Below are 26,696 nucleotides of genomic sequence, written 5' to 3'. Positions count from 1 at the left end.
ATTGTCTTGTGATTTCCATCTTTACGTCTTCGTTCCAGTTACAGCTTTAAGTTTTAGTTTGTGTTCAGATGTGTCTCGTTCCCCTCCGTGTCCACTTCCCCCTGAAGACTTGATGTGTCCTAAAGGTTCAGTCTGTCTGTGAAGGTTCTCAGTCATCCAGGTCATCGTAGTCAAAGGAGCTTGACTCAGTGTGGGTCCACTGGGTGTGGGTCCCAATCAGCCAGAGTTTCGACTCTGGCTGATTGGGACCCACACCCAGTTTCACACCTTGGCACAGGCGATTAGAGGATCATCAGGGGGTCCTTTTGTCCCTCTGTGGGGGGATACTCCCACTAGGTTTATATCTGGGACTCTCCACCATTTGACCTTAGAACTGAAGAAGCTTCTCGGATGAGAGGTGAAACGTCTTCAAGTACCTTAAAGAAGTCCAGACGCTTTTCTTTGCAAGCTCCTTTGACTAAAGGTTCAGTCAGTTCTTCTCTTTGGGTCTGCAACCACAGATTCATGACAACAAGTTTAATGAGGATGTTTTTGTTGGGTTTTTTTTAGTCTTTATCCTGGAGTTACTCCTGCAGGTTTGAGTAAATGTGATATAAGCACATTATAATATAATTACCCCCCCCCCCCCCCCCCGCTCCCCTTCTCCATATAAAGGATGCTTTACCCTCCTCACTGGAACTAATACAGTCAACCTTCTGTATAATTAACTCATGTTCATGTGTGACTCGTTTACCTGTTAAATCTAAATAATTTAGGAAAAACATTTGTTTTCAGTTCTCCTTCTGCGCCTCATGTGCATAAATTAAAGGGAGATGTAGCCCCCTCTAGTGGTGTCAGTAGGACTGTGCAGTTTCACTCAGTGATTTTTTTTCCTGCACTCTGTAGTGTTTGTGTGTCCTGCACATGAGTGTCGTGCATTATTGTAACTGAATGTTTTTCCTCTTGTGTGTCTGCAGGTTTTTAATCGTTCTGGGCTGTTTGATTCTGGCCATACTGACCACATTCAAGGAACACGAGAACGTGTCGGCACACTGGCTGGTCATACTGGTGAGATTTCATTTCTTCATTTATGTTTGTATCATGTTTTTTATACCGTTCCACTTAACAGAAGCTTTTTTTAATGTGCATCATCAGACGCATGTTTCACTCAAATCAGCAAATTTGACCTTTAAAAAAAATGTCAAATTCAGGGGTCGCAGGGGGCTGGAGCATAAAATCTGGTACTTGCATTTCACATTTAAATAAACTAAACTCAGCTGATATAAATACTTATAATATAAATACTTCACTGTTTTAAAAAATAAATAATGTAAAATGCAGATACACAAACATTAAAAGGACTGAAATAGGACTGATAGTAATGAGCAGCTGTAAAACGTGAGTAAGTAAATCAATAAATGGTTAGAGGACATTTTTTTAAAAAGTACAAAATAATAAATATATTAGATTAAAGCAGGAAAATGTCAATTTAATAAAAGGACTGCCAGAAAATTTACAAGAAAATCTCCAAAAATGAAGCGTCCGAAGGAAAAATGTACAAAATAAAATTGAAATCCAATTTTTGGTTGAAATCATTCCCACCTGGACAGTTTCAGTTTGCCCTTCTGAACAAATCAGAGCTTATTTGGACAAAACAACACTTCAAATACTCAATTTTCTCTTTTTTTTAATCTTGTTTGTTGCTTCACGACCGAGAGAGCAGACGTGGAGTGGGTCCAAAACAGGATGTAACAACAAACAAAGAGGCAAATTCAGTAAAACTGAAAGATTTCACTGAATTTGAATCGTTATTGATGTAGCATGCAGCTCATATCTGAGCGAGCTGTGAATGGGTTTTTGGCGTGTCCTTGTGCAGGAGACGTTCGCCATCTTCATCTTTGGAGCCGAGTTTGCGCTGAGGATCTGGGCGGCCGGTTGCTGCTGTCGCTATAAAGGATGGAGGGGCAGGCTGAAGTTCGCTCGCAAACCCCTGTGCATTTTAGGTAAGGTCATTAAAGGTTTCTGAGTATTAAACATGGAAATCTGCTGCTGAACATCCTGTTTGGTGAACGATGTGTTACTGGGAGCTCGTCAGTAAGGAAGGCTTACCGACACGTCTACAGGGGGTTTTGGATATAAGTAAATCAGAGGCAGGAAACTCCAAGCCTAAGTGTGTCCTGCAGGTTTTAGATCTCACCCTGGGCCAGCACACCTGAATCAAATGATTAGCTCATTACCAGACCTCTGGAGAACTTCAAGACATGTTGTGGAAGTAATTTAGCCATTTAAATCAGCTGTGTTGGATCAAGGACACATCTAAAACCTGCAGGACACCGACCCTCGAGACCTGGAGTTCCCCACCTCTGAAATAATAATGTAGAGTTTGTTTCCGTCATTTTCTGGCACCTGTAAATGTCAACTTCGACTTTCAGTGAGATCTGCAGGTGTTCACAGGAGTGAAAATCAGGATTGTTTCAGTTGTTAGACCATACAGAGTGTAAAGGTGGACGTAGCTACTGTGACGTAAATCTTTACATAGCAGCAAGATGTGCTCTGTCATAATGTGTTTTTGATGCGATGCTGCAGCACGTGGGTGTCAGTTTTCCTGCAAAACAGCTTTTTCTTTTACGTTTTCTGGTTTTAATGACAGCAGCTGTGCAGATGAAGATGAAGCGAGTCTCACTATTTTGCAGACTTCTCTGCAGTTTTGGAAAACTGCTTTTGGATGATGATGATGAGTTTTCGATTTCCTGCAGCTGCCTTGACCTATAAACACAGAAATAGTCTTCCAGGACACAAATTACAGCTTGTGATGCCATGAAAGGCTTTTTTTTTTTTAAGTCACTAACCTTTAAAATCTGATCCAGGCTCTAAAAGCTTTAGACGGCTCCTCTGTTCAACCATCCAGCTTGGTGTAATAACCAGCGTGCACTGATGAGTGGTTACTGAGTGAGTCTGTGTGTGCAGTAACACAGTGCACACAGGGAATATATTAATAATACCCTCCAAATATTTTACAGCTAATATAATGTTCTGTGCGGCACTTTGAAGGAGGAAGCATTCACATTAATTCTCTTTGTGTGTTAAAACCATTAAACGTATTAGGAGCATCTCATCGGCGTCTTTATGTTCAGCTCTTGTTAGGAACTCGTCGTCCCACAAAGACGACTGAATCAGCGTGTCGGGTCAGTCTCATTAACCATGTGAAGAAAGCTTTTCCCTGACAGTCTTTTATGCGAGGTTTTGTCTGCTGTGTTTTCGGCTCAGACATCTTCGTGCTGATTGCCTCGGTGCCGGTGGTGGCGGTGCGTAACCAGGGAAATGTGCTGGCCACGTCCCTGCGCAGCCTGCGCTTCCTGCAGATCCTGCGGATGCTGCGCATGGACCGGAGAGGAGGGACGTGGAAGCTGCTGGGCTCCGCCATCTACGCGCACAGTAAGGTAGGCGTGGACCCGAGCACACTTCCTGCTTCCTGCAGCATGAAATTAGCTGACGTGTGAGCATTTTAAAGAAAGTTGCTGGAAAATATAATTATGGAAATGTGCACTTCTCTGGAAGGAGTCGGCTGTCGCTCTGAGACGACTGAAAGTGTTTGAGGTATCGAGTAAAGTGTAGTGAAGCGCTCACATGAGCTGAAGATGTAAAGAAACTAAACTGGAAGCGATTAGAAAGTTTATGGGAGTCTGCAGGAACTGACTCAGTTTTGAAGGCAGCCTCAAGTGGACATTAGAGGAACTGCGGCTGTTGGCTTCATTTCTCAGACCTGGAATCTGCTGCTCAGCTGTGAATGTGTAAATAATGAATTAGAACAGTCTTTTATTGGATTTAAAATAAAAAAAAATATCAGCTTCTTTCAAATATTTTCCTGTTTTCTGCAGGAGCTGATCACAGCCTGGTACATCGGCTTCCTGTCTCTCATCCTGGCGTCCTTTCTTGTCTACCTGGTGGAAAAGGATGACGCCTCTGTGAGCATGTCTGACCAGGAGAACCCCACGGCCCAGCCCAAAGAGCAGGACTTTGACACCTACGCTGATGCGCTTTGGTGGGGGCTGGTACGTGCATTAAAAAAAAAGAAGCTCCAAGTTTACGACTAACACTGCACTCAGTGAATTAACATGCATATTGTTGAAATTTTGTTGCTGGAAACAAAAACTCCTGTCTTCAATTCTGCAAATTATTTGTCTGGAAATGATTTTGGCAGCTTAGAGGTGAGAGTAGATTTGGCTGCAGCTCGGTGGACAGATGGTGCCTGGCCAACTCATCAACTGCTAATATTTTGGCTTTAAATCAAATCTGGGATTTCTGCCAAGAGGACAGGAAAAAAATCAGGTTTTAGTTTCTAGTAATGTGCCGGTGGAAAGCCTGAGGGTTTCCGGTGAATCCCGTTTGAAAGCTCGCAGAGCTCTGAGCTTTAATGAGGGCCTCTGGCAAGGGAAGCACCAATGCCTCATTAAAGCGACCGTCCTTCAACCAGAGGGGCCAAAAGTTCAAGCTCCATGACAGTGAGCATCTGCTCCACCAGAATGTCCTTCAACAAGATGTTCCACTGTCACCGCCTGCTTTTCAGGGCGATCCTCTGACCCCGGGAAACACTGAAGAGTCCTTTAACGGATCGATACGAAGGTCACAGAGAGAGATGAGTCTCCACGGAAACATTACTGCAGAAACGAGGACGCCGAGGCTGTTGTGTCGAATTTTAGTGATTTAATTTAAAAGATTTTCTGCCTGTGTTTTATCTTCCTTGTGTTTTTCAGATCACACTGACCACCATCGGCTACGGGGACAAAACCCCAAAGACCTGGGCTGGGAGGCTGCTAGCCGGCACCTTCGCTCTGATCGGAGTGTCCTTCTTCGCTTTGCCTGCAGTGAGTGCGCTCTCCTCTACACACCGCTGCTGATGGTGCAGGGTTTCGTTTCAGTCTGAATAAATCAATCAATACATACTCATGTTAGGAAATCTGTCCTGCTTGTATGAACTGCACAAGTAATTCTGACCTTTTTATTTATGAAGAAAAAATGTGCAACAAGTTGATTGTAACACTTTAATGCTAAATTATTAGTAAGTGTCGCCTCTTTCAGTATAAGAAAACAGTCAGTTGTCATCCCGGGGCATCAGTTTGTGCCGTGATATCAACCACTGGTGTCACTCGTTTATACACCAGGAGTCCTCTGGTCCCGGGGTTATGATGTGTCACTCTCTACCTTCTTACTGTGCAGGGTTATTGTTAATAAAGAGCCTTACTTTACACCCACAGTTTACCTTCACTCGACCAAGTGAAAGCAGGTCTCAGTGGGACTCGAACCAGAGCCTCCACATTCTGGAAGCATCAGTTACTCTGCGATGAGAACGTGTGTAAAACATGTTCCCACTGAAGGTTATCAGCTGTAATCACTCCCATGGATACAGCTAGCAGAGCACCGCCCTGCACCTCCTTAATGACCAGGAGGTCATGTGTTTGCATGTATGTGATACATGAGCAGCCGAGTGAATAAGTACGTGTAAAACATCTACTCGCGTTGGTTGATGTGGACAAAGGAGGACTTTTGAGCCAAGCTGTGACCTTTTGCTAACCCTCACCAAGATAAAGGCGAGGTGTTAACATTTTGCTCAGCACTGGCGTCCCGCAGCACGACAGCAGCACGACAGCAGCACGACAGCAGCACTGAGCGACGTGTTTTCTGTTTTTATGGCTGCAGGGTATTCTGGGCTCGGGCCTGGCTCTGAAGGTCCAGGAGCAGCACAGACAGAAGCACTTTGAGAAGCGCAGACATCCGGCTGCAGGCCTCATCCAGGTGAGACGCTACCTGACGGCATCGGCATCTTTCTGCGTGGTCCAGCTGAGACTTTCTATGTTTTCTGGACTCAGTTAAGGTGAGCGCTGTTATAACTTCTGGTTGATCTCCTGTCTTCCCATCTCAAGTCTGCCTGGAGATATTATTCCACCAATCCAATCAGGGAAGACCTTATTGCCACTTGGAGGTTTTACGAAACTGTCATCTCTCTTCCCTGTTTCAGGTAAGTACCACTAAACATAACAATTACTTTTATAGTCCTCGTGCATTACCTTAAGTTTGCAAACAACATTAAATATGTTGTTTTTTGTTTGGATCTGCAGATTTAAGTTGATTGACCTGGAGAGTTTTACTTTTAGATGTCTTTGAGTAGGAAGCAAAAAAACTCAAATTAAAATTTTCATTAAAGATTAAACATAAAAGATGAATCAGCAGTTTGCACTATTTTGGAACATCAACCAAGAAAAATGCACTCGGTGGATTTCAAAATGAGGATCTTTGTCCTGCTTTGGTCCTCTTCTGACTTTTAGTCTTTGTCAAAGGATATTTAAATCCTACGTTGCATGCAAATACCTGATTTTGATCCTTTCCTCTCTCCCCATCCACAGGAAGGACACCTTGGAGGTCATGGCGAGGTAGGTCACCGTTTGGTGTCCATGCAGAGACACAGTTAATCACACAGAGCTGTGCCTAAAGTAAATGCTTTCTGACGGGGCTTTAATTAGCCCCACATGCTGGAGAGACTAATGAACATTTCCTAGAATATCTCACCCTGCGCGCCTTTAAATAGCTTCCTGTATTAATTCACCAGTCGGATAAATCTCGGGGCTAATGGCCGTGGGACGTATGAATTTTGAACGCCCATGCGTCCCTCTGCCTCCACATCAGCTGCTTTAATGACATTTAAGCTGAGAGGTTTCTGTGGAAACCTATTAGCGAGTCCATTAGTTGTGTTTCAATTATGAGTGACAGTTTAGATCTTGTAATTAGGGCCTCAGAAGAGGTTTATGGGTTTGACTTTTCATTTTTCTCCGTCCTGCTGAGCCACATTAATGAGTCTCCACATCAAAAAGTGTTGTGAAACTCCGACTGAGGCTTTCGGTTTGAGGAGCAGATTGAACTTGAGCTGCTGCAGATGTGTCACCGCGGTTATCGACATATAATGATATAATGAGGTAATTTAATCAAAGTCCTGCAAAAGACACAGAAGCAGCACAGATTGACTGAGTGGCATTAGCACATGTGAAGTCAGTGACACCTGTCTGCTCTCCTGTTAGTCATAGCAGCCACTTGTCTAACCTTGGTCTTGGTTGTTTGCATATGGATACAGTATAAAAACAAATCACCCAGTGCACAGGTGAAAAGGTCTCGCCTGCTTTGCACTCTATCCTACCCAAGGCCTCAGTCACACAGGCATAGAGACCACTCTGTGACCACCATCAACCTCTGGTCACTGGGCAGCTGGTGAGGGGTTTGTGGAAGATGGTGAAATTGGCTGCAAAGGGTGCTGCACCACAAACTTCCTTGAGATTGTTTTGGTTGCTGGAACATTGCTGCATCTGCTTGTATTTTGCATGCAGTTCTGGTTTGGGGTGCACTTCCATGCAGAATACAAGCAGATGCAACTATGGCTGAGCGCTAGCAACCGAAGCAATCACAGGGACGTTTTCCAAGCAGCACCCTGTGTGCAACCAACTTCAACTAATGACAAGCAGCAACCTCCAGAAGCCTCTCACTGACCGGTCAGGGGATACACTGGTCAGTGAGAGGCTGGTTTACAGGCTCATTACAGTGCAGCGTTCTGCTCCGACGCCTCCCGGCCTCCGTGTTCAACACGCTGGATTAAGTTACTGCTGCTAAAAGCTGAAACGGCTCTGATACACGGGCTGGTAGAGCAGAGCAGAGGAGGGGTCGGGTCACCTGTTCTTAATGGCGTCTGTTTTATAGGCTGAACCGGAGGGTTGCATTACAACGATTACAATCATTTTGCTTTTATTTGTAGTATTAAGCGGGGACATAATTCAGATGAGACGGAGATGTGGAGGGAGAACAAGAGTGGAAAGAAATGAGGGTGCAGACGCTGAGTGATGAAGTCAAACGGAGTGAAAAGCAGGCAGACAGAGTTTTAAAAGCCTTTTAGGATCAGCGGCTGGGAAATTAGCACTCTGACATTATCTTGTTGCGCTGAGCGAAGAGGTGGACGGCGGCCAGAAACTACAACAGTGCGACGATGTCCGACAAGAGGCCGATAAGCTACTTATTGTGTGTGTGTGTGTGTGTGTGTGTCTGTGTGTGTGTGTGTGCGCGCAGAGATATTAGACCTTTTTATCTGAGTTTCCAGTGTTACTGTGTGGCCTTTTTAATACAACACTGACACAAAGTTATATCCCATCTCTGACTCGTGTGTGTGTGTGTGTGTGTGTGTGTGTGTGTGTGTGTGTGTGTGTGTGTGTGTGTGTTTGGCTCTCATTTTGCTAACTTTGTGAGAACGTGTTTCAGAGTGAAGTCAGTTTCATCTTCAGACCTCAACCTCAGAAACTCACAGTCTGCATGAACACTGCTTTTTTTGTTAGCACTTGGAAGTAACTAAGTACATTTACTTAAATATCTATCAGTTTTAGTAGATGCATGATTCTCCTCCACCACAGTTCAGGTGTAAACTACGTCTTTTATGTGACATCTATGTCAACAAAGTACCTTTTTAACAATTTTAGTTTAAGTCAAAGGACTAGTCAGTGTCAGATATTCACTATTAAAATGTTTACATGACAAATATAAAACTCTAGTATGCACATGTACTTTTAAATACTGTCCCACGATGCACTCTTTTTCTTGCCCTGTGACAGCTGACATTAGCTGCAACCATGAATTGGATGATTGGTGGGTGCCCAGGTAGCTGCTATACTTTAACTTTAGCTTTACTGATTCCAGAGGCAGCAGAAATAAACACAAAGCAAATCTTTGAGTTCTACCATCAGCCTGAATAATCTCAAAGTCCACGAAAAGAAAAGGGTAAATAAATCCATCAAACTCAGAAACAGACAGGGAATAAACGGGAATGACAACAACAACGAAAGGGAAAGGCAGAGCTTTAATGCTCACACAGGAAATGGATATAGGAGGGTGACGAGACACAGCTGAAACAAATGTAAACAACAAGGTAAGGAAGTAAAGAGTTTTGTGTTCAGAGACATAACATTTAATTGACACAGTACATTAATAAAATATAAGTATCCGAGACTAAAAAACTGATCAAGAGAATGGTAACAGAAAAACCTCCAGTTCGACCAAACACATTTGGAAAAACGAACATGTGTCGGACACACCCTGCTTTTTTTGAGCTGTTAAAATCAGTAGTTTCACTTTTACCTCCAAGTAAAATGATTCCCACCCATGTAACCTGGTGTATTCCCTTTGTTATCCTAACAACCAGGAAATAAGATCCATATTTGCAATAACTGAAATTATCTTTTAATATTGTCCCGCAGCTTTGTGCAGGTATTATGAACCAACATGTGTGTCTTGGGAAGGCAGAGCTGTGGGAGATAAGGAGCATCATTTTTTTCACCTGCTGCGCTGCCTCATTTACAGAGATCCACGGGATAATCACATCCCATTTTCTGCTCTTTATTCGGCCGAGGAGCAGTCAGAAAGAGCTTCTCTCTTCCTTTACAGCTTCCTATTCTGCGGCCTCTCAGCGCCGTAATCTGCCGTCCCTATTCTGCCTCGAGGCCACATAGAGGCTCATATTGTGTGTCTGCTGTGGGAGCAAAGTCGCTGAGAACGCTCCACGTTTCAGAGGCCTTGTTTGGGCTGTTGTCGGCTCCGGTTACCCCGCCTCTCTCCCTCTTCCAAGGCACAGGAGTCTTATTTTACCCAGGGAGCTCTCGTCTTTGTGCTGCCAAATATTGTCAGCCATTGGACAGTAAAGGAGACCAATCTCCTCTCAGTTCTTTGAGTCTTCCGTCTGCCAGGAGAGCTGCATTGTTACGTTGCAGCAGCAGACCAGGAGAACTTATATTACACAAAAATCACAACAAAACTGATTGTGCAAAAAATTTCATTAGCATGCACTTGGCGACAGTGGGAAGGAAAAACTCCCTTTTATAGGAAGAAACTTCTAGCACATCTTCAAACCTCCAGACTTAGTCAGGGAGGAGCAGCCATCTCCCCAGTAAAGTTTGGGGTGTGGGGGAAAATGAAGAGAACAGGAATTGAGTGATGATCAGAAAAATTATATCAGTATTTAAAGTTTAAAAGAATGTGGCTTTAATCTGAATATCGAGATTTCTTTGATCTCCATAAAGCAGACAAAGTGATCAAAAAGGCTTTGCATTGCAACATTTGTGCTAAAAGGGGATCATTGGGTTTCTTCCAATGTCTCTATAATTTTCTACCATCTTGACATTACCTTTCATAAAGATAAATATCATCATTGCTCCTCACTACAGTGGATCTTTCAGGTTGTGAAACATCCCTTATAGCGATATTCTCAGTGCCTAAACTTTTGGCTGCTTTGCTTCTTGAACGTTCTTCGGTGTCTGATCACCCCCAGCTGGGTGACGTGTAAGACTTTACTTGCTGGTGCTCACATGCTTTCTCTTGGTCCTCTCTTGTTTTCTCGTTTGTCCCTCTTCAGCCAGAAACTGAGTTTACTCGAGCGTGTTCGCCTTCCTAATTCAAGACCGTCTGTGGTGGCAGTAAAGAAGCTGACAGGAAACGCAGACTCCATCGAGGAGAGTCCCTCCAAGGAGCCCAAACCTGGTGGCTTCACTAACCGGGAACGCTTCCGCACTGCCTTCCGAATGAAGGCCAACACACTCCGCCAGAGCTCTGAAGGTTTGAAACCAAAAAAGCACGGATAGCTCAGAGAGCTTTTGTTTTCCATATTGGTCTAATCCTTTTTTTTACTAACGCAAAATTCGTAATGTGTTTTTCTCTCAGATGCCGGAGGTGTGGCAGATCCAGCCTTAGAGGAACGGGGTTTCCCCCCTGACATCCTCCTGGAGGAGATGATCCCCACGCTGAAACTGGTCATCAGGGCAGTCAGGTTAGGGTCAAGAACTGGGCTCTGTGGTCCTTTAAAGTCATCGTGTATTACTACATTTAGACCCAATCAATTAAAGAGTATAAATTGATACTGATAAGAAGAGACAAATGTCCTATACTGTGATGCGCAGATGGGTGTTATGAACAAGGAAATGTTCTCTGGTTGCTCGGTTGCTTTGTCTTCAGTCAGTGATGTAGACTGACTGTATCAGGACATGACATCACTGTTGGATTGGAGAAAGGAAAATGTTATGAAGTTTCATAAAACCCTGGACAGGTCATCAGTGACCTGCTGGCTGTAAAACGCTTAAATGCAGTCACATGGATTAGCTAGAATCCAAACTTACAGACTGGTCAGTTCTTTTTCACCTGCTAAACAAACTGACAGGACAGAAAACAGAACTTTGTAGTAACGGATTCAAAATGTTTATTTACACCTTAAAATATCAATAACAACTTTTGGTGAGTTTTCTGCACAGTATGATAGTACGATTGGTCCTCGCTGTATGTGCTGTCAGAAAACTCTGCAGCAATCAAAATTCAACACAGTGAGCTATGCCAACCACAGAGTGCGGCAAAACTCACACATGCTGACAGTGCATTGGTAAATCTATAGGCCACACAGCTGACATAATGCAGGAATTCAATCTAGTGCAAGGGCCTGCGAGATGAGTGATTAACCCTGTGAAAGTGCTGCTTCCTTCCACTCCATTATATCAGTGTTGAATGGGTTTCTGAATAGGATGCTCAGATCTGGAGGGTTTTAGTTTCAGGACCCAAGACTTTCTGCCAAACACTGGAGCTCGTGCAGCAGCAGTAGCTGACTCTGAAAGTAGGAGATCTGTAGGACAAAAACCGGAGCTCAGTGGGTGGCAGTGATGCAGGACTGAAAGATGCTGGGCTTACTATAATGCACCGGACAGAAAATGTCACGCACGGTTTCTGTGAAGGGGGCATTAATTACACATAACTGACAGATGTTACCTCTGTAACCATCAGTTTGTGGAGTCCTGTTATGAAGCTGTTAAGTGTTAGCAGCTCCAAATCTGATGTCATAAAGGTCTTTGAGGTAAAGAGGTGTCACTTACATTTAGTTGCTGGAAGAAAGAAATGGTGTATTGTTTTGTTTGTTCACCAACTTGTCAAGCATACTGCTCCGAACTGTTATTGTGACAAGGAAGAAGAACCTTGAGGTAAAGACCAAAAGAAATGGCTCTTTAATACATGAGGACTCATTTGGATCCAGTAGGAGGTTGTAGTGTTGTTTTTTGGCATTTGAAGGATCCAAAAAGGATCCACTTTAAAGGCTTTCTGGAAATATCCAGCTGGGAGGAGACCCTGGACTAGACTGGAGGATTCATATGGTAATACCTACCTTACTCACAGCTCCAGCTTGACACTGCAGTGATGCTTCACAGAGTTTTGCAGATGCCACTTGGAAATAGTATAAAAATCATGATGAGTAAGCAGATACGTAGGCTGCTCTTGATTGTTTTTGCTATTATTGTTCATTTTGCACCTGTTACAGAAAAGACAAAAATGGATGAAGAAGTTATTTGTGTTTGAGTGAAGCTGTTAAAAGTAACAATTTAACCTTGGAGTGCTTTCAGACTACGAGACTGTTGCACTGTTTTTGTACTTTTTCCTTGGATAACAAATCGACTCTGGTGTGTTTCTATTCAACCTTTCAGCTTACTATTTGACTTTGAGCAGAAGCGATGAGGCTTTGGCTTGTTGTTGTACTCCACAGCCTCTGCACTGGTTCAGTTCCCATAATTAGTGTCTCGCAGTAGATAAACTGATAGAAACACGGGATCATATATCAGTTTTTAGTTTTCCGCCTTAAATCTATTTAATACTAACATGGTGCCAGTACTTGTGCTTAGTAAGTGTGGGCAAAGAAATATGGAGTGAATCTACCAATAATTGAGGAATTTCTGGTGGTCGCTCTTCCCACGGCCATTGGTGGCTCCACTGTGTCAGTGGAAAAGGGGTAAAAGACCGCAGACAAACATTAGGGCCAGTAAATGTAGTGTTGTTTAGATCAGATACGTTAATAATGTTAAGATCTAAACCAGTGAAATGCTTCTCATTTGTTTGATTCTTGCATTCCTGTTTCCTGACAAACACGTGTCTATACAATGAAGGTAAGTGTGGTAGCTGACGTTTGTTAACTGTGTCTGATGTTTGAGAAGTGTTTTCATTTGAAGTGTTTGTTGCCACACAGGATCATGCAATTCCTCTTAAACAAGAAGCGGTTTAAGGAAACTCTGAGGCCTTATGATGTCAAAGATGTTATCGAGCAGTACTCTGCTGGACACCTGGACATGCTCTGTAGAATTAAATACCTCCAGACGAGGTGAGTTAGTCTTTTACACACGAGGCTGATCAATGTGAACGAAGCCAATTTTCTCTTTTCCTCATGCTCATTATTTTTTTTTATTTTAAGGATTGACATGATTCTTGCCCCTGGACCTCCTCTCACCCCAAAACACAAGAAAACTCAGAAAACACCCTTTACTTACCCGCCCAACCAGTCACCCAGGTACTGTTACAGAGCTCTAAAATGGCTAAAATGTTGTAAAACAATTACAAATTAGTATAAAGGTTAGTTATATATATGTTATTTAGTTTTCGTAACAAATGTCTGTGCAGTCCACATCTACTCGATGTCCCTTTGTTCCAGGCATGAGTCCTACATAGCCAAAGCCACATCCATGCCAGATGCGGAAGACCAAAGCATGATGGGCAGATTTGTCAGGGTGGAGAGACAGGTAACAACTAAAACTACTAAAGGCAAATATTCTGCCAAGGTGTTCCTTCTCCAAACAAAGTAACTCTTTGTATTGTTTGAGATAAATTGTTTTATAGTTTAGTTTGTTACCCTTAGGCTTTGTATGTTGAGACATCTGGCGACAATTTAGGGTTCAATGTAATGCCGGTAAAATTTGCTAATTTAGAGAAAAACTGTCACGTTGATGAGACCAGAAACACTGGCACACCTTTTGGAACAGGACACTTAAATGACTGATTACAATGAAACAAAGCACTGCACTGCCAGGGTCAGAGAACCCTCTGAATATGGCAACAAGATGCTTCAGCTGGAGATGACTTTGAACAGCAGATCTATTCAACCCGTTTGGCCCAACTGTAGCAAATATTACTAATCATGTTATGCGATTACACTGGCAGTTCTTACTTGATTTTAATTCTGCAGCATGCAGTGACTTCTACAGCAAGACAAAAAGAGTCTATAACCTTCACCACCACCGAACTATCATCCGCCGTTTAACACTTTACAAGATAAACTGGACCAGGCTTAAAAAAAGAGACTTTCATGATTCTGTTCTGCCTGTCTTTCCTGTGCTGAGTGTTTCTCTCCTGCATCTGGAGCATTATCGTCATTATTAGTGGTGGTGCAGGGTTCATAATTAATGTTTTTCTTTAGGAAGATTACCAAGATTAAACTGTGAAAACACCAAGTTATCAGTAAAAGAATCAACATGATATTTGATATTTCTCATATCTGCAATGTCTGCAAAGGTTTTATCAAACCTTACTAAAAGCGCTGAAGGAGTTACTAAAATTTCTTTACATCATATTTTGGCCAAGGTGATTGGTAAATAAACACACCTGTTATGCGATCCACTGGTTCCACTGTATCTCTCTCTCTCAGGTGGAGGACATGGAAAAGAAGTTGGACTTCCTGGTGGACATGCACATCCAGCACACTGAGCACCTGCAGGTGGACTCTGCCGGCTCTGCCCGCATGACCCTGGAGACCTGCAATCCTACGGCAAACGGTGAGATCAGACGGGTTTTCCTCAACTACGCCGAGGCGTTCCCACACATGTACCAGGTGCCTGTCAGCAAGGGGAACCCCTATTATGGCCGTGGAAGAGGAGGCAGAGAAGGGGTGGGGTTGGCAGGAGGAGTCGGCATTGCCCCTTCGGTTCATCAACCCCAACCCCCACCTTCAGCAATCATCCCCACTTACACCGAGCGTCCCACAGTGTTGCCCATCAGCTCCCTGCAGGACTTGTCAGTGGGACTGGGTAGGACCACACGGGGGCAAGGTGGTGACTCACCGCTCTCCATGCTATCGGTTAACCATGAGGAGCTGGAGCGCTCGCCCAGTGGATTCAGCATCTCTGGGGAGCGGGAAGGGGAGAACTTCTCAATGGGGGCCGGTTTGGCGCCCGGGGACCCTGGCTGGACGAGACCCAGGCCGAGCTACCTGGCGGAGGGGGAGACGGACACAGACACAGACCCTTTCACACCAAGCGGGGGCCCCCTGCCTCTCTCCTCCACTGGTGAGGGATTCGGCGACGCTGTGTGGACCATGCCACCCTGAGAGGAAACAAATTCGGCGCAGATATCCACCACTCTGAGTTAAGATATTAAATTCAACCCAAGCCTCTAAACCCAAGCCCTGGGTCAAAGCCACCGCTGTGGACTGAACGTCTGGGGAGGTTAAGTTGGATCTTATCCGAGATAATCGACCTTCAGAGGCCACCGCAGATCTCATCACGCCGTCCGCGGTCCAGTCAGAGAGCCATGGCACTAAGACTGCCCAGAAAAAAAAAAAGAAAAAGGGAAACCACACCATTTGTAAAGTAAAACTCTGTACAGCGCACTCTTCGCAAAAGTTTAGCTGACATAAAAAAAGAACAATAATATACATACTATATACACCCAAAAGCTTTATTGCTGCAAAGCCAACCGCACTGCATGTAACGCATGCGATTTTTAGTGTAGTCACTGCAAAGTTCAGGATATCAGGAAAAGGAAAAAGAGAACGAATGGTTACGTATACTTGCTATGCCATTTTGTAACACTTATTTTTTTATATGAATACATTTTCATTGTTTTTGCATGGTTTGCATGATAATGCACCACTGTAGGAGTTGACGATTAGAAGGTGATCCTGGAACCAAAAGTCTCCTGTCTTTAGTTGTTTGGTGAGTGTGTGTGTGTGTGTGTGTGTTTGCGTGTGTGTGCGTGTGTTAGAGAAGAGAGAGAGACTTTGGTAATAAAACCATGGCTAGTTTGCTGGCAGTCATGTTTCACCGTTTCTACTTTTCTCACGTTGCTCTGTAAGGTCTCTGAGGATCAATTCTGTCCAGAAACCAGATTTGTTTTCTGGTCTCAGTGTTTTGTTTTCACGCCACTGTGCTCAAATTGTGTGTCACCACTTTGTGTGAACTGACTATCCACTTGAAAATTTGACTGCGTTTGAAACACTAAATCTGCTGCTTTGTTGGCACATGAATTCAGGGATATAAACCACCTGTGAAGTTCTGCTTCTGCTTGATTAGTATTCAGAGTGTAACTTCAATGCAAAAATAGTGGCTTAAATTTCCAGCACTAAAAAGATAAAAAAAGATTCCTACATAAAGGGAGGCACAATATGTCTGTCCCAGTACTCACACTTGTGGTCTTGAAGTAACACAATCTGTTCTTGATGCACATTTCTCCAAAGTTAAGTTTGTAAGTATTTCTAATAACTTTCTGTGCTCAGCTTTTCCAGGGAAAAAACAGCCTTTTTGGAGTAATACTGCATAAATTCAGTTTTTAAGAACTTGGATCGCCTGTAGTTTAAAACTTATCAAATGAGAAGAACTACTCAAAATGAAGATGAATAGGCTCACTTGTGCATTTACATAATTTACTTTTGATTTTCTAATGTTTCATTATTAATAACTTTTTCATTGTTATCAAAAAATTGATCAATGGCGGGCCCTTTGTTTGTTTCTGGGGATTAGCCTAATGTTGGCTAACACTAGGTTGCTAACACAGACAAATTGCTAGCTAAATATTATCTGGAGTGTATAAGGTAAGCTCGTTCAGGAGGTAATCCTGGTGCTAGGTTGGCTACTCATTTTAAATTGCTTTGTAGCTGATGCCAGATTCATGCAGTGTAGCTAAGTTATAGTTAACCAGTTATCCTTTAGCTTTCTTGCTAACATTACTGTCATATTCTTCTTTGTGTGGTGGTGTATAGCGTTTTGATAAGGTACCGTCTCAAATCGATCATTCCCAGTCAGACCATTGGCAGAAATGATCTTTGAATATGACTATGATCGCTGCATTGTATGAACACTCATAAGGACAAATTCTTGTACAGTTACGATGACAATTTAGCAATAAACACCACTTAGCAAGCTAGCTAGTCCAGCTATCTCCTGCTCAGACTGTGAGTCTGAGTTTCAGAAGAGCATTGTTGGGTGGTCCATCTCTTTTTTTACAAAGCCAGTGTGGCTACCATTTATTGCGAGAAGTGTCACACGTTTCAAATGCAATTTTTTTCATTGTTATGGGTGTGGGCCTGCTGACTTTCACTTTCAGCTCTCACAATGCCAGGACATTACAGAAGACACTGCGTGGGGAGAATGATCCCTTTTATGTTCAAATACTAAGCACTACTGTTTGAGTGAAAACTACTGTTAACTAAATCAGTGAAGAATAAAGGGGATTCAGAGCATCGCATTTTACGGGGAATCACAAAAAAACAAACACATTCCTACCGAGCATCTAACACAGGAATAATCAAAGGTGAGATCTGGTCTCAGTTTTATTTATATAACACCAATTTTGTTAGGTAAAAAAAGGGTTTGAGACATAGGTGCTGAGTGTTAGTGCAAGTTCACTAAGTAACTAGTAAATGTGATATAATAGCTTATAAATTATATCAGTTGATTGAGTTCAAGACAAAATTGAGTAGCACTTCAAATTAAGCTCGTATAGCTAACATTAACTTCCTACAGTACTAGAAAAGAGTGATTAACGTCAAGGGAAGTTAACTATAGCCACGCTGCATGTGTCTGGCATTTTAGCTTTGATAACATTCTGCTCTCACAGTAATACGATGGGCTTGTAGCTGCAGTAGATGATATACAGTTCATACAATAGTGCAACAGAACAGTGAAGGACAGGCTTGCTGCTGTTTTGACCGATGCCACAAACGGAAGCTGTAGCATGCTAAATACACTTCATGGTTTTCTAGATTTTACTCACTAAAAAACCTTTCTTTTTGTTTTTGGATTGTCTTACTTCTATTAGCCCCTCAGATCATAATAGTAAGACTGGGTGGTTGGTTGGTGTACTTTCCCGTAAATCAGCTGAGCCATATATAGTATTTGCAGGAGCGATGGTGTACTTATGCATCTAAGATCCAACAATACTGGAAATTCACCAAATAAATGTGCATTAGGATACTCGTGATGACGTGTGGTTACTGGGACAGTCTTCAGATTCCTTTTTAAAATGTTCACTCTTATTTTAAAGTTGCTTTAAAAAAAGAAAAGAAAAAAACAAAACAAGCAATAATGAAATATTAGCCATGTTGCATCGAAATAAACTACAACAAATTCGAGGCAGTCATGTTCCCAGGTGTTGGATAACGCTGTTTTGTCAGATGCCGCATCTGTGTCTTTCATTTGGCAGAATTGGTCACCAAGAAATAAACCAACCCAGCTTAAAGTCCTATAGAACCCAACAGAAGAGGTGCCAGATTACAGGTTTATTAACAGCGATTGCAGTTCACTAAGGTAACCCCTATCAGGCCCCTAAGGTAAGTTTAGGCTCAAATTCAGCTTGACTCAGCTACAAAAATCTGTGATATGGGTTCAGATGTTCTTCTTTACACTACAAATCATCTCCTGTGAAAAACGGTGAGTTGGACATATCAGCATTCCATCAAACATCACTAGTGAAAGACACGTACACGGTTTAGACGTTATTTAGTGTTCTGGGAATCAGAACAGCCAGGAAAATTCTGTAGCTGTGTTTTGTTAAATACGAATTAAGTAAAGCAAACAATAATTTCCACTGAATTTTAGGTGCGATTTCTACTGCAAAGCTCCAATAAATCCAGTATGGTAGCTAAAAACTGAAAGTTGTAACTGTATGCTGTAGCTCAGAGAACAATAAGGACACCGCCTAAAATTAGCAAACTGAATTTAGCTTTTCTACACTCCAATTAATCATTTAAATTTTAGTTTGAATTATTGCAACTTTAAACCTGCTGTATAGTTCAGTGCTGTGTTGTGAGCAACTCGAATGTCTAGTTACAAACACAGAAAACCTCAAACAGAAAAGAGAAATAAAGGTACGTGAAGGCGGAGCTTCCTGTTACTGATCAACAGGTATTTTTTAAATGAAAACGCCACAAAGCCAGACCTGACCACCTACTGCAAATAAAAAGCTTTACAGACGACCACGTATAGGCCTAAACTGCATTTATTACCTTAGACTTAGGACGGCACTGATATTGAATGTAATATCTCACAATATGTACACACATGAATTATTATTAATACACAGTTATAGCATGTTCAGGCACCTTCACAGTAAATTGACAGAGGAGACTTCCACACCAGGCTTCAACTCTACAATTCGTTGCTTTGTTTACTTTTACTGTTTCTGACCTAAAAAAATCATGACTAATGAACTTACCTTGCATTAATTATTTTTAACATTAACTTTTAACTTTGCTAAATGGATAAAGTTTTGGTTTAGTATCCGTGATGACCAGCCAGATCATTTCTGTGTTGAACTGTGGTTGAACACAGATAGATAAAACACATTTAAGATGATGTTTGGAGGCTGCAGGCTCCTCTCACTGTTTACTGGTTTGTGTGAATCTCTACAGCAAAGAGGGCAAAGTTGGAGCAATTACAGTTTGTTTGTTCTAATATCTCAGTTTAATGAGATGAAACGTCACCCACTGGTTTTGAAGCTTAGCTTTTTGGCCTCCGCCATGTTGGTTTTTTGGAGGCAGAAGTGACCATATTTAAGGTGGATGTTATCAGCTAAGGCCAACAAACTTGGTTAGACCTCACTCACACAGGTCTAGACACCTGTTGTCAACCATCTGGCAACCACTACTTGCTGTTGCTTGGTGAAATCGGTCACACAGATGTACCTACTGCTACACCAAAAGGTTGGACGACCAAGGGTTTGGTGAGTGTTTGCAGACAAGTTGGCATTCACTGGTTTCTTTGTGTACACTGAGTGTAGCGGCACCAAAACCCAGTTGGTGCTGGTGTTAGTAAATCTGACTCTTAGACTGTAAAGGTGCATTGCACAGGCATGGATTTCTGCTAATGAGTGCTAGTAGCTAGAATAATAAAACCTCAGTTTCACTCACCAAAACTGAAGCACAAACCTCTTGGATGTCTTTACTTCATAGTAAACTGTAATATTTTTTTGGATGATTCCCATAAAAATCCCCCTGAAGACTCCAACAGCACAAAGAGGGTCCTCAGATCCAGTTCAGTGACTCCAGTTAGCGGTGGTCACGAATATTTTAAATCTTAGAAAAATCTTCTAAAATATAAATTAAATGCATCTATTTGGAGCCAGCCTCAGCTAGAGGACCAACTGTTGGTTTGGTTTTAGTAAAACGTCTCAGCAGGTAGGTTAAAAGAAGCCTGGTGTGGATCCAGCTACCATCTGTGAAATTAGCCGGGTGAACCAAACCCTTATGATTATTATTATCTATTTAGTGTATTGTTAGAGTTGCTGTTATCCTCTAATCCTTAAATTAAAGTCATTAAACTATATATTATATGAACACAGGCATCAGACGTCACCACATATAGATGTAAAAATGATGACAATATCCCTGCAGACGTTCATTCATTGTGCCTCTGAAGCAAGAAGCAACATTCAGAATGACTCCACGCTGTCATTCTTTATTTAGTGTTTCAGCGTCACTTCATCTCCACCGAACACAGCACACGGGATTTTTGAATGTTGGCTCCGTTTCCTTCTGTAGTGCTTCGTCTTTTCTTAAAACCAGCTCAGAGTGCGGTCCTGCTTTTGTAAAATGCCGTTTTGTAGTTTTTGTGGTGCTTTTTGGCTCATTTACAGATTCAGCATGGTTTCAGCTGCACAGAAATTTTGTAATGGTTCACTTCTGCTTTCTTCGTTATATCTAAAGTTCATTCGTCTTGTTCTGTTGAGGTTTGATCGGTCTCGCTCCAAGCCTGTGCTTTTGTTGCCTTGCACAGTTTAATTTACAGAAAGTATTCTGTGAGTTAGTGACACTGCTTCCGTTTGAAACTAAAAACTACAAATGGCTTTCTTTCTAAATTTACAGACACGAATCAGTTTAAGAATGTCTCACTGGGAATACATAACGACAGCATTGGTACATTTATAATTTCATGGCAAATTACTGTTAATATGAACTTTTGTTATTTTTGTAAAAATTTGTCAAAACAGAAAAAAAATTGTCTTCCAGGATGCTGAAGTATGCTGTGAAAAAAGTGATGCTAGCAAAAGCAGTTAACATTAAAATGGAAATATGTCAGATTACACACGAAAAACCTGAAGTTCTTCTCAGGAATTCACAAAATTTCAAATACAGTGGAACCCCGACGTACGAATACCCCATTTAACAAAAAATTCAAGTTACGAAGGCACTTAACGGCAATATTTCTGCCCGTGTTACGGCAAAATGCCCGTGTAACGAAGTCCGCTGGCTCTGATTGGCTGAGCCCAGAATGCCTACAATGCCCACAATGCCTTCCGAATCATGTGACAACGCCCTTGGCTTTCGTACTTGCGCTTCGCTGTTCCACTTGAACGACGCCTATCGTTCACTCAAAAGGCGCAATGGGTGCTTCGACTTATGAAAATTTTCGACTTGCGAAAGACCTTCGGGAACGAATTAATTTCGTAAGTCGGAGTTCCACTGTATTCAGCTTGCTAAAGCCGCTGTTTATATCAAGCATGGTGACAATATCACAGACGTTGCAGTTTAACAAGTCGTTTTGTCTACAGTTACATTTATTTTGTTTCCTTAAAACCAATAAATCTCCCATACGTGAGATGATTTTAACGAATTCTGAAACAAGGTTGGCTAAATTTCCGGAGAACTAAATCAGAACCATTTTTATTTGAATAAAATACGTGACTGAATGACTTGTTAAGGACCAGTGTGAGCTGACCAAAGCCATCTTCAGTATCCCTAACCAACTTGCTAGCATTACTTTTCACAGTAATAATAATAATAACTTTATAAAGCGCTTTCAAACGAAGTGCTGTACAGCTATTTGAAACTAAAAAGATGAAGTAAGTAAAATAAATCCACGTTACGTGAATTAAAGACGTCTTGCGTGTTTGAAACGATGTCTGAACATGATACTGTGTTGCTGTTTTGTAGTGAAGGGTTTGTCCTGTAAGTGGCCATGTTATTACTCTGTATGATTTTCCTGCCAAACGTTCTCCAGTCACGTCTTCGGGAGAAACCTCTTCACCTCAAGCAGGAAGTGATTCAACTCCACTTTGTCCTGGGCAAACATGAAAAGAAGTGGAATTAGAACATCCATTGGTCACCGTTCATTGGAAATAAAAAAAGTTAAATTCTTCTTATGTTTTGGGAATTGTTAGTCACCTCATCTGTAGATGTACCTGGTGGCTGATGAACACTCACTTTAACAGATGTTCTGTTGAAACAGCTGCCTCTGATACAAAACTGTTCAATAATGTTTATTAAGGGGATTTGAGGTGTGAGGAACTCCAGTGAAGTTGAACCAATTTGCACACTTGGCACCAGGCCTATTTTACTTTATGCGTCTCCGTTTACTTTATACTGTAAGCGGACACAAGAGTGACTTTGAATGGGTTTTGGTGACTCGTCCCATTACTTTGCCCTGTGAATCAGCCCTTTGCTTCTCTGGCTTGTAGACGAGGTTTAAATCAGCTGATGAGGTCACTGGAGGAGTTAAACATTTACTAACCCGATGTTCTCTCATGTACTCATGGCTTTGTCGTCAATTTGTCTTTTTTATTTTTCTGAATCAGTGTGATGGGATGAAATGAAGTTGCTGACCTCGGGTGATCATGATTGGCTATTTAATTCTTAAAGCTTAAACAGTCTGCTCATTATTTGACAATAAGGGGGGATGCTGTGTGACAGCTCAGAGCTATTTTTTGACTTGCATTTGAAAAATCACCTTTTCAGGCATCAGTGCACAGTACAGACTTCAGCCTTATTCTTTATTTTGACATTGCATTTGTCTGCGTAACCTCCAAAACACAAACTCTGATCAACACACATACTGGTGAATTAATGTGATGGTTAAAGTGGATCCGTTCTGCCTTCTGCCAGTGTATGAACGGCGAATCCCTGTGAATTAATGCTGCTTTTTTTCTCTCTGCTTGGGTTTGTATGATGTCACGGAGAGGAGATATCCTTAATATGGCCATCTAAGGCACAGTAAGCCCCGCCCACCTGCTCTTAATATAATTTGTTTGGGAGGGGCAGCCCGTCAGTGGAAAGTTTTCTCAAAGTGGGAGGAGCTAAGAGAGCTCACTGATAGAAGATAAAGGGGGATTATTTTGAACTCTGAATTGTGCAAAGCTACTCTAGAAGAGCCCAAGTATAAAATATGAGCAGAATAGATCCACTTTGTTTTAGCAATTTAATATCTGTTACTTTGAGGATGAAGGATTATTTCAGTTTGAGAGTGTGTTTTTTGGCATATAACACTGTAACTAATGTCTCTGCACTCTTTGCATTGCAGCTGTTATTCATTTGGTGATTCTGAGGAACAGTCCTGTATGAAGCACTCCTTTAACACTATTTTAAACAGTACTCTATGAGTTAGATTTAACAGCCAAAGAGGCTTAAAATCCCCCCACAAACGTAGATTTTGACAAAGTCTTGTGTGTGGAAACACTCTTGGTATCAGTGTTGTGTGTCGGGATTAAGATATTGACTAATTTCACGTAAAAACTGGTTCAACTTGGTACTTGTTGTAGCAGCCAAGTCTTGGAGAAACTGGAAAAATAACTTTAAAATGCTCAGCACATCAGCAAATACTCGATCACGTGACTGTTTCTCGTTGGCTTGAATCTGACTCTTTCCCCAACATTCAAAGCCATTAATCGAAACACGTGTGCACCTAAAACGAGCATTTTCTCCACATTTCTGCCCTCTAAAACACGTGTGCACTTACACTGTGCGTCATTTATTTTTTCAGCTCTCCGTGTGTGAACTCGTCTGCATGTGCATCGATTCTGAATGAAAAGGAGCACTTTATGGCATCCGTGTAGTTAAGAGGGCAATAGTACTCGCTGTGATTATTCTGTTAGGGTTGTATTCACTGTAACTGCATACCAAGCAATGCACTGATCGGCACATTCTGCATAACCTGTAATTTTATGGACATTTTGATTGCTACAAATTATTTGTGCCTTGGCCTTTTACAGTACAGATGTTTCTTTCAATGCAATTCTTTTAATTTGGTCGTGCTTTTCTCGCTATGGCTGTCAAAACGCAGCACAAAGCTGTCGGTAATAACTGTGTGGAGGGCTGCATTTACATGCACTCATTGCTCAGCGGCCACGATCTATGGAGCCAAGACTGATAGAAAATCAGCGCAGTAGCTGGTGGGTACTAAATTTTCTCTCTTCAAAAACCACCCCTCCAAACAGCGGCTGATATTGCTTTTACAGTTCCAGTTGGGGGAGCAGCTGCAGGGCAGAAGCACCAGCAATGGAAGAAGACACGCTGTCCACACACTGAAATATTTAACCTGCTAATCTTTTGCTGTTTGATGAAACCTCACAATTTGCAGGGTTTTGATGTGACTCTCAAACTGTCTTTCCAAAATCTTCTTAATCTCCTCCTAAGACCCGAACTCTTTCATGGCATGCATTCTCTTTGCTATTTGGGCTGATTGGGACCTGATGAATGTAAAAACAAAGAATTACCTGTTTTTTGTTTTTGACGAAAATGAGAAAATGTAGTATTTTGGTCTAGACAACCTAAAATGTGATGTCCGCATATGTGGGCACCAGGTCCTAGGAGGTTAAATGCAAAATTACATGAGTACCTATAAGGTGAACTGATAAGTGTCAAAGCAGGGTGCTGGACACTGTAAAGTTTCACCTACAAGATTTCTACTTGGAATTTTTAGCTGATAAGAAGACGATCTATCTGTCGAGTTTAGCGGCTATAAAAGAACTTTTGACCTCCAAAACAATTAGAGATAAAATTTTACACGTTGCTCTGACAAAGAAGAAAGCCTTGCATGCATGTTGCATATGGACATGGTGCAGTCTCACAGCAGTTTGTAAAAAATAAACTGATTCGGTTTTATGTATATACTGCCAAATCACAACAATGATAAAGGTAAAGACACAACAATTACATCCCCCTTTGAGGCAACAGTGGGGAGTAAAAACTCCCTTTTAACAGGAAGAAAACTGCAGCAGACCTCCTAACCTGTGTTCCCAGTTGGTCTCCCATCAGCATACTGACCAGGTCGAACCTGCTTAGCTTTCAAGACCAAGACTCAGATTTGTGTTTTTTACACAAACTGGACATTTTGTTTGTGGCTGTGGTGAAGCATGAAGTTTGAAACACGTGACACAATTTTAGTCTTTAAACAAAAAGTTAACAGTCTTGTGAACAAGATGAATATCTTGTAAATGCTTTAAAAAGAAGTCATCTCATGGCTTTAAAGAAGGTTAGTAAGAGCCATCTCTCACAGTGTGACATTTAAACATGGACGATGATGATACTCACTGGTTAGTTAAGCCAGGTGTGACGGACGAAGCCACACACTCATTGGCTGAGGACTTGTAATTGACTGAGTCCTCAGCCAATGAGCTTCTCACTGAACGTGATTTATAAAATAATCCCAAATATTTTATTCTGTATGACCTGAAACTAGAAACCAAAGCTCTAAACTCATCAGGCGTTTCTATAAGACCAGAAGTCTTTCTGCAAACACAGGAGTCGCCCCCTGGTGTCCATTACGCAGAATACAGGTTCGAAACAAAAAGAATATATTTGTAAAAGTGCCAAACACGTGCTCGATAAATAGCAAATGAATAAATAAATAAAATCACTTCTGCTTAGAGTCTTGGGCCGTTCAGTTCTTGTATTTCTCCCACAGGAACGATGCAGGAAGAAAATCTGAGAGGAGCGACGTCTAAATGCAGCCGAAATGCAGTAAAAACAAAAGCCAAACGTACGTCTGGGAGATTACTGACAGCTCTGTGCTGGTTGATGACGGCAGCTTTTCTGGGTCAGAAACAGTTCTGTTGTTCTTAAGTTTCATTTAAGGGAAGTTTGGACAACTTTACACTAGTGGCCTTCAGAGCTGTGCATCATTTTTCTCATACCAGTTTGAAAAAAAGAATAAACCTACCATTTCTATTCTGTATTAGACCACTTTGGATATTTTGTTTTGATGATATAATATGCAAATGTATTCTTACTTGATTTTTTAATTTTTTTTTGTCTTTTCAATTGCACCAGTTATTAATAAAGCATTGAACTGAAAGCAGACGGTGTGGTTATTATCTGCAAGCGTTAAACCAGAGATGGATTTATGCTGCTGAAATCACTCAGGCTGCATCGTTTCTGCACCTGTGGACTCGTTGTTGGCGTCCCTGGTATAAAATGGCTGTTCTTAAATGTCCTGCAGCCCTCTGCAGACACGCTGTGTGTCTTTGGAGTAGATTTGTGTGCATTTGCGGTGTTTGTGTGTCCAGTATTTGAGGTGATGTATCTGCTTTGCATGTCGTCTTAGTTAACATGTGCTTTTTTTATTGGCTGTTTTTGTCCTTGTGTGTGTCTGAGCTTACTTGTGGATGTTCCCAGCCCTTTGTTGTTGTTTGATGTCTCTTTGTAGTGATTTTGTGTACTTTTCTGGTTGTTATGTGTCCCATCTCTTAGTTGTATCGCAGTACTTTTGCTTCTTTCTTTGTAGTTGTTTTACATTCATGTCTCTTCGTTTTGGGACCAGTTTGCAGGCTTTTGTTGTTCGTGTGCATCATGTTGTGTGTTGTGAGTCTTTGTGTCCCCATTATTATCTGACATTTTTCTGTTTTGCAGTTATTTTTCATCC

At 41.8% G+C, this 26,696-nt stretch overlaps 1 protein-coding gene across 1 annotated transcript in view; it reads left to right on the top strand.

Moving 5' to 3' along the window:
- Positions 1-26,129, top strand: part of kcnq3 (potassium voltage-gated channel, KQT-like subfamily, member 3) — a 120,269-nt gene extending 94,140 nt beyond the window's left edge. Inside the window, exons 3-16 of the mRNA XM_084912906.1 lie at positions 957-1,047; positions 1,856-1,982; positions 3,247-3,419; positions 3,858-4,031; positions 4,734-4,844; positions 5,677-5,772; positions 5,901-5,995; positions 6,381-6,407; positions 10,412-10,611; positions 10,717-10,822; positions 13,049-13,180; positions 13,271-13,366; positions 13,508-13,595; positions 14,498-26,129. Coding sequence (XP_084769032.1) covers positions 957-1,047; positions 1,856-1,982; positions 3,247-3,419; positions 3,858-4,031; positions 4,734-4,844; positions 5,677-5,772; positions 5,901-5,995; positions 6,381-6,407; positions 10,412-10,611; positions 10,717-10,822; positions 13,049-13,180; positions 13,271-13,366; positions 13,508-13,595; positions 14,498-15,175 — 2,194 coding nt within the window. The 3' untranslated portion in view covers positions 15,176-26,129. The remainder of the gene's footprint in view (positions 1-956; positions 1,048-1,855; positions 1,983-3,246; positions 3,420-3,857; positions 4,032-4,733; positions 4,845-5,676; positions 5,773-5,900; positions 5,996-6,380; positions 6,408-10,411; positions 10,612-10,716; positions 10,823-13,048; positions 13,181-13,270; positions 13,367-13,507; positions 13,596-14,497) is intronic.
- The last annotated feature ends 567 nt before the right edge of the window (positions 26,130-26,696 follow it).

Source organism: Perissodus microlepis, chromosome 18 (assembly GCF_051167445.1).
Source record: "Perissodus microlepis isolate ML-2025 ecotype Zambia chromosome 18, ASM5116744v1, whole genome shotgun sequence".
NCBI classification, from domain to species: domain Eukaryota; kingdom Metazoa; phylum Chordata; class Actinopteri; order Cichliformes; family Cichlidae; genus Perissodus; species Perissodus microlepis.
This window is presented reverse-complemented; position numbering and strand designations above follow the sequence as displayed.